Source organism: Papilio xuthus, unplaced genomic scaffold (genome assembly GCF_000836235.2).
Source record: "Papilio xuthus unplaced genomic scaffold, Pxut_1.1 DF828780.1, whole genome shotgun sequence".
Taxonomy (NCBI): domain Eukaryota; kingdom Metazoa; phylum Arthropoda; class Insecta; order Lepidoptera; family Papilionidae; genus Papilio; species Papilio xuthus.
The window spans coordinates 3,309,793-3,318,548 of record NW_013529869.1 but is presented as its reverse complement, the minus strand read 5'-3'; the positions used below and the strand labels follow the sequence as shown (position 1 = coordinate 3,318,548).

The 8,756-nt window shown below is 31.1% G+C and overlaps 1 protein-coding gene across 1 annotated transcript; it reads right to left on the bottom strand.

Annotated features, from left to right (window-relative positions):
• Positions 1 to 330: 330 nt before the first annotated feature.
• On the bottom strand, positions 331 to 8,577 carry cn (Kynurenine 3-monooxygenase cn). The gene is made up of 10 exons (XM_013327023.1): positions 8,339 to 8,577; positions 6,031 to 6,100; positions 5,022 to 5,215; positions 4,764 to 4,812; positions 4,035 to 4,122; positions 3,760 to 3,931; positions 1,292 to 1,543; positions 805 to 1,035; positions 568 to 729; positions 331 to 421 (listed from the first exon to the last, which is right to left on the bottom strand). Exons 1-10 carry the CDS (start codon positions 8,402 to 8,404, stop codon positions 350 to 352), a joined length of 1,356 nt encoding a protein of 451 aa, XP_013182477.1. The 5' UTR covers positions 8,405 to 8,577; the 3' UTR covers positions 331 to 349.
• Between the last annotated feature and the right edge of the window lie 179 nt (positions 8,578 to 8,756).

Sequence of the window (8,756 nt, the reverse complement as noted above, 5' to 3'; positions counted from 1 at the left end):
CTAAAAAAAGCATTTTAATATAAATTTTACCACATTTTTTCTTTTTAATCAGGTACAATTGACCCAGTAGTCTATCTTTATTGAAAGCTTCTAAAGCACACATGTTTGTCGCAATAGTAAGGTCTACACTACATCATCCTGTGTCATGTATGTACATATGTAGGTTGCGTTTAATTACATCCAGCGGTTAACCTAAAGCTTTGTTGGAATTGTTAGCACCGTTATAGAGTGACCAGTACTGTATATAACGATCCACATACAGTTTATGATAAATTAAAAAAGAAATGAAATATGAAACATATAATTTTAATATTTAAATTTATTTATTTATTTTATTTATGTTTTAATTTTATAATAAAGATAAATACAGAATTCCACCAAATGTCAGGAGTCCCACGATTGCGATAACCATTTTAAAAATCTGTAAAAATACAATAAGTTATTGAAGTTTTCAGAAGACTTATAATCATTATTTTTAATTGTTAATTTGCCAGGAAATTATACTTTAAAATAATCTATAATTGTATAGAATCATTAAATTCAATATTAATTTAATTTTACACTTACCTTGTCTTGAAACTGTCGATTTTTCACGCATTGACTGTATGGCATATTAGTAAAAGACACCGAATTATATAATGGTACCCATAAATTTGGTATCAGCCAAAATAGAAAATCATCAATCGTCTTTCGAAACAGATAAGATGGTCGAGTCACCAAATCTCTCATCTAAAAACCAAATGCTCAATAAACATACCGTACTACGAGTTTAAGATATTATGATGATCTTTATATTAATCTTACCTCCACATAATTATACATAGCTAAATCACTAATAGCAAACACATCGACCCATCTTGTAGCGGAGAATTCGTCTAGGATATTTTTAAGGTTATCATTGTGTTTTTGAAATAATTCATCTAGAATCGTACAATCCTCGAATCCACAGTTCATTCCTTGTCCGTAGAATGGTACGACAGCATGCGCGGCATCGCCGATTAGAAGAGCTTTGTCTTTAACATGATACGGTCGACACTGAAATGAACAAATAAAAAAAAAATCAAAATAGGAGCACCAGGGGCGGAGTTACGCGGTAACACATAAAAAAACAGATGAATTGATAACCTCCTTCTTTTTGAAGTAGGCTAAAAATCCCGCATAGTACATAAATGTTATAGTAACAGATCATCAGCCTGCACATAACTTAGGGCTGATGCCATAGTACTGCCCTTCCATACATCTCTCTCAGCCGTCATATTCTGAAATATAAGTACTAATAATTTGTAATTACCTTTACAGAAACTAAAGGTAAAGCTGATCCAGAAAAGAAGTCCTCCATCAATTTCTTTTTCCCAATTAAAGGAATTGCATCAGAGAAATATTTTCCAAAGAAATTCAAAAGCTTCTCATCCGAATCAATTTCATTGAATTTAGCAAATGGCATGAAAAGTGTGACAGTCCATGTACGATCTTGATTTGGTAAAGCAATCAACATGAAGTTACCCCTCGGCCAAATATGTAAATACTGCGAAGGCATCTGAAACTATAATACAAAATGCTTGAATATTTAGCAAACAATTATCAGTAATTGTTAAGGACGACGATAAATCATAGGATATGCTAGTTACGGATAAATCCACATCATTAGGACATCGTCAATCACTCATGTTTGTACACGTTAACTGAATATTTCGCCGTAACTATAATACATATTTGATATTGTATTCAGACGTATAAGTCGGTGCTACTGAAAATGAGACTATACGGTATTTATATTATATTATTATTGATACATATAGTATGTGCTCAGACAAATAAATATCAAAAATTACAATTCGATAGTAGTGAAGATTATAACGAAAGTGATCAGTGCATTAACAATATATTAAAAAGTCGTTTTACCTCCAAAAATCACATTACTCTTGTATATTCTAACGCTAACGTCGACGGCTTAATTAAAATGATTAATCTTAATAATTGCTACAGTGTCAGACTAAGGAACTTTACATCTGAAAATGGTCTTCTAGGAACGACAATTTATATTATTATAGCACAAGACATTGAAGAAATATCCAACGGTCTAAAAGAACAGACAAGAGACATTCTTTGGAACCCAAGAGCAACTTTTATTGTTCATATTAGGAAGATTGCTCCGGGCCATTTAATGAACGTTTTTAACATTTTTAGATATCATAAACTCTATGAAGTTGTTCTTTTAAATTATGTGAATCCTGAGAATACTGAAATGTTAACTTATTTTCCATTTGAAAAGGACAATTGTGGGGAAAAATTTGATGAAATAGTTAATCTAGGATCATGTCGAGATACAAACGGTACAAAGAAATTGTTTAGAAAAAATGTGGAGTATTCATTACGTAATTGTGTAGTGAAAGTCGCAGCTAAGGAAGATATTCCAATGGTTATACTTAAGTCAAGCAATTACACTGTTTTTGGGGAATACGTGCTGGGTTTAGAACAATACATGCTAGAGACTATTGCTGCTGTAGAAGGATTTACAATAAAATATGAATACTATGATGCTGATACAATGTATGGAGTAGTTTTACCCAACCGGACTACAAGTGGACTTCTAAGCAGACTGCAAGATGGTAAAGTAAATTTGGCAACAGGAGGTTTTGTCTTAATTCAAAATCGAGTCGAAGTATTCGATTACATATGGGGATATAACTATGCAGACCTAATTTTACTCACACCTACTACTAAGGAAAATATTTGGAAAAAAGTCTATCGTGAATTTGGTTTGAAAACATGGCTGTTAATATTACTTGCTTATGTTTTTATGGTTTGTTTTACTGCGACATCGAGAATACTTATATCGACCGAAAAACCGGAGTTTTTAATGCTAAGCATTAAACTATGCGCTTATTTTTATGAACACAGCGATAATAGATTATTCAAAAATACGAAGCCTAAAAGTATAATTGTATTATGGGCACTTTTTACTTTTTTCATTAACAGTTTTTACAATACAGCGTATTATAGTTTAGTTGCTGGACATGTTAAAGATGAAAGAACATTTGACTCTGATGATATAAACTCACTACCTTATAAACCTTGTGTTAATGATGGTATGAGATCTTTTTTTCAATACGCTTACAACATCATCCTTCCAAAAGGTATTGATAATCCAGATTGTAGATTTACAGAAAGTGCAATGAACACTGTTGCTAATAGAAAAGATGTTTATGCGATAGAAATGAACTACAGTTATAGATTGAGAGAATTTATGTACATTGATAATGATGGGAACCATTTAATAGACGCTTGGGACTTCTCTTACGATACCGTAATGACTATATACGCAACTCGTGGATTTCCGTTGAAAGATAAATTTCAAAAATATGCCTCATATATGTACGAAGCTGGGTTTATGCAGAGACAATTACACTTAATTTATGTAAAAAATCTAAGCACAATGGAACATCGATATAAGAAATATAGAAAAATTAGTCTAGCAGACTTTAGAATTCATTTTGCTGTTCTTATTAATGGGACTATAATTTCTTTGTTTTGTTTTCTATGTGAAAAACTTAAACCTAGATGCAGGTTTCATTTTACTAACTAAAATATGAAAATATATAAAAGAAATTTGATAAATAGCTGACTTAATTTTTTCTCGAAATATTATTAACCGCTTACAGATTACTCGAAGTTTTAAGTTGTAACAGTTTTAAATCACACTTCATTTGTTTTAAATAGTATATCATGTGTTTAATTAAAATTGCTTGCATCTCTTACCTCGCCATCATCACCCGGTGGTATGCATAATTCCATATAACCGTGTTCAATGTATTTTTGACTATAATCAAATAGTGGCTCCTTCATCATTGCTTTTCGGACTGCGGAATACGCACCGTCCGAACCAATTATTAAATCTGCATTCACATCTACTGTTTCATTTGTCTGCGTCCTGGAATGCGTGTAAAATGTGCAAGCAATAATATAAAAAAATGTTTTACAACAAAAACAATGTTACAAGTTGTAAAAACAGTTGGAACACGAAAAATACATACTTTTGAAATGTTAGTAAACCCTTTTGAAGATTTGTGTTGATCAATTTGTGATTAAAATGTTTCTCAACATTTTTGTATTTCTCTGATTCTGCAATTTACAGTAATAGATATATTAAATAAATCATTATTTAATTTAATAAATTTTATCTTACTAATATTATAAATGGGAATGTTTAAATAGATTACAAGATATCTGCGAAACGGCTCCACAGTTATAATGAAATTTGGCAAAGACATAGAGCATAGCCTGGAAATGGAAGCAACACATAGCCGCGCGGACGGAGTCGCAGGCGACAGCTAGTTAGGAAACAAGTTTCTTGTATAAGCTAACATATTAGCTTTGACTCAATATAAAAATACCATAATTTATCTATTATATTATATTGATTTATTTGTTGAAATGTTGTGTTTTTTTACTTTATCGTTTTTTATAAGTACCATAAATCAATAATTGCAAAGCAAGGTATTTTACATGTTTTATCTTTTTAAAGCCAATACGTCATATTGATAGGTAAGAAAATTAATAAACATTAAATATTAAGCTATTTAACAAGCGTTAATTAATTTAAACAGCACCGCATGAGTCGGAGCTTTAATTAAATTGCTTGTTGAACGAACAGCTTGCATTATTTAGAGATAATTACACTATGACAAACATTTTGCATACTGTAATTATCATTATTGTGACGAAACTTAAGACATTAAAAAATATGTCGAAACCTTACGAACCTTTTAATAGTAGACAATTTAAGAAGTTTCTGCCGACGGAATAAATACACTGAAAAAAAAATAGAACTTAAGCCACAAAAATAACAAAAGTATTCAAAATTATTCAGAACTTTTTTACAGTGCAGTGTCCAATACTGCAATACATATACAAACTCTTTTATCTCGTCTTCTTGTTCAAATTAGATTTTAATTAAATCGCTATTCTTCTATGTGAAAATAATACTATTACAAAGTCGCTTTCCTTCCTTAAACTCTTACCTGATTAGTCCTAGAGTCATAAGGTATGATATACGTGGATCCATCAAGCCTGTGTATATACCGTCCGACCATAGGAATGCCATGTTCTTGTACCATTTGCTGCTCCAAACCGACACCTCTCAGTGCCTTCCGCCCGCGAACTGATAATGCCAAGTTAATAGATCTACCCCTGGCAGTTGGGGTATTTCGAATGTCTGGAAATAGATGAAATTCTCTCAATAATGATTCAGTATAGAGCCAATGACTTGTTAAAAGTACGGATATCCTATTACATGGTCATTTGTTTCATCCCGCTATTAAAGTATAATATTCGAGAACCATAATCCTAATCTAGCTTTGATTGAAATAATATTAATACAAAAAAGAAGAATAAAAAATCCTAATAGACCTGGCTTTAGATATATATTTTTGACATTCAATTAGCCATGGGACATCTTCACAGCAGAGTAGAGCCGAAATTGAAGAATAGACTTTTAATTAACCATTTAACCTATTGTCAAGATCACCTATGGGACATATTAAAGATTCGCTTCCGTTGACATTATTGGTTAATTTAAGCGTTAATTATTAATTTGACCTTCAAGTTTCTATGATGGTTATAATAATTCTACTAGGAGATGGTTCAAGAGTTAGTCATCAAGCAGACTCAAATCTATGATTTTTAACTTCTCACTGAAACTAAAAGCATTGTAAAATAATTTATGGGATATTTATTTATATTTGGCTTTGTATATAGCAATGGGTTTTTAGTACGATAATTTACAGCCTCGCCATATTAATATTATTCAATATATTACTCTAAGCTATAGTAACTGTAAAAAACATTGTTCATTTTATATTTATAAAAAAACTACTTTACTATGGTATTTTAATAAATTACTTTTTTGATATTAAATATTAACGAGTCTTGACTATTATTATTTTTATTTAAATTGATAATTCATGATAATGTATCAATTAATAACTCGTTGTGGACCGGTCGGCACGTGCCTAATAATGTCTCGCTCACCTTCACGATACTCGTATAGGCGTACGCGATGACCCCTCTTGGCCAAATACAAAGCTTCCAGTGATCCGACCTGTCAAAGAAATGGTTTTTTTACATCCTGTTATCATCACAAGCAACTGTCAATTGATCATTCTTAATTGTGCTTCTTGCTTGTTACTATTCTACGCAGATAAAGATGCCGATAAACTGCAGATATAAAGTTTATTTAATTTCTTATCTTCTCTTATTACTAATCTAACCTATAATTTGCATGTGAAAATGACCAACATAATATCTATATGAACAGAGGCAAAATATATGTGGTAGTTTTTGACGTCACATAGCCAATTTTATTTTTATAAGAGAAGGGGCAAACGATCGGCGGGAACACCGAGGTGATCAACGACACACATGGACATCTGCAACACCAGAAGAACTGCAGATGTGTTGCCGGCCTTTAAGGAAATGGTATGTTCGCTTCTTGAATTACACTAGTATATCTATAAGTTAGTAGTTGCAAATTAAGCAAAGCCCCGTGTTATTGGTTACGCATGGTCTACGTTATTCTTGGTAATCTAACGCTATTCCTAGAACGTTTGAATCTGTCTGTGATTAACTTAATGCAACAAAACATTATGTAAATATTTATATTATCTTAATGTTGTAAATGTCATGCAGAATTTTCCACTCGATTTGCGAACTAATCAATTTACTTCCTTGATACGTGTGATGTTTACACACATAGAAATTTTATAGTTGACCTTTCTCTATCACCGTGGATTTGCGTTGTCCGAATATTCAAAAACATAGTGCTGTCTCTATAGAAGAAATTGAGAGAGACGATAGTATATTTTACATTAATATTTCTTTAGTGAAAACGTATTAATGATACGATTATTCTTTTTAGATTCTCTAATACTACTTAAATATGTTTTATAGTTATTCAGTTTGACTAAGATGTAAAGGGACCTCTTTTCTGCTAAAAGCATTAAGGCTTGTTGCCGATTTTACCTAAGCAGTGTTTGTAGTAACTTTTAAAAGCATCTAAGCAATCAAAGAAATAGTCAGGGTGCGGAAATAGTGGAATTGTTTTGAAATAAAAAATAATACAGCGTCTTAACTAGTACTATTAAAATCGATTTTATGCAAATAAAATCTTAAATGCTGTAAAAGTAATACGTAACTTTATGTCACGCGGAGTGTTAACAACTTTTGAAAAAAACATATTTACTTAAAGAAATACCAGTTTTGAAAAGACAACAATCTGAAAATCATGACGCAAACAGATTTATAATTCGAACATTTTATATATTGTTTTTGTTTAGTTCGAGATGTAACGGTAGGTTTCCACTGTGATACTTGTGTATTAATATACATATTTCGGTCAGTTGTCAAAGAGATGTCAATATGATAGATGGACAAAGTAATCTGACCCGGTGGGTATAATTCAAACTGTATTATGATGTCAAAGTCAAAAATTGTCAAAAGATCCTTGCCGTACTGCAACTGTCATGGCTCCTTTCATGTTATTTTCGATGATGAGAGCTTAACATATATTTTCAGACAGGTCTTACTGCAAAGCAGCGCCTATCTCACCGGGCCAGGTATCCTTGTTTGACTATACGTCATCTCGATGGCTATGCAGACTTCGGTGTTTTCTGGCACAATAAGCGCGATACGATCGATTTATTATTCACTATTTCAATTGGCACTCCCTTTGTTACCTTTCCATCCATCTCCTTTGAAGCTCCCTACAGAACTATCCACATTCATATTTAATGTTCTTGTTACGTGTCATTCTTCCCTCCTAATAATATGCTAATTATAATAATTATTAAATAAATAAAAATAAAAAAAAAACTTTAGATGAAACTCAATTAGATTTCCTAAGAAATTATTGGTCTTAATGAATAACGGTTTATTGAAAAGATTACGTGTCGTTCATCGAGGAACCTTAACCATCCCTAATTTAAGAAAGTGAGCCTTTCTTAAAACCTCAATGAAGACATAAATAAGCTGATGAATATATAACTTAAAAATAATTAGGTATAAAAACGTTTTTGTAACATATTGCATAAGGTTTCATAATCGCAATGAAAACTAAATGTATAAAATAATAATCGTATTCTAATCGAATATTTAATTTATTATATGCTTGAAATCATCTAAATATAATTCTTAAAACTTGTTTAAAATATCTAAATATAAATTATAAAAAAAAACAAGTTATTTAAAAATAGAGTATTTCTAAAGATAATTTTTAAAACACAACAAACATCTAAATTAAATTATTTTATTTATTTAATAAATAATTTAAAAATGTACTTACCAAACCTCCTCCCACGATAACTATATCTAAGGGTTTATTCTTACGTCCATTTTGATACGTTGCCATTTTTTTAATCAAATTTTTATTTTTATTAAATGTAACAAATACGAATTTGTTTAATTTCAATTAATAACTAATTAAATTATTTGAATAAAATTATGTTGTATATTTTGGTAAAACAAATGACTTAGATATATAAATCGAGAGAGATGTATGTCGGAAGTGATCAAGAAGTGGACTGAACGTGTATCGTCGTTCACGGGACATCCTGGCCTTACACTACATTTAGGGATGTCAACTTTTAATAACATTAAACTCGAACACTCCAGACGACAAAGAAACGACCAGTTTAGACTTAACTCCTTGGCGCAAGCCAAAACAAAACAACATCCAGTGTTTTTTTTCACTCTGTCACTTG

Coding starts and splice junctions, on each gene's coding strand:
- cn (XM_013327023.1), bottom strand. CDS start 8,404: ATGGCAACGTATCAAAATGGACGTAAGAATAAACCCTTAGATATAGTT. Junction 5,216..6,030: donor CCTATACGAGTATCGTGAAG/GTGAGCGAGACA, acceptor ATCTATTTCCAG/ACATTCGAAATACCCCAACT. Junction 4,123..4,763: donor AAATTGTCTACTATTAAAAG/GTTCGTAAGGTT, acceptor TGTAAATTGCAG/AATCAGAGAAATACAAAAAT.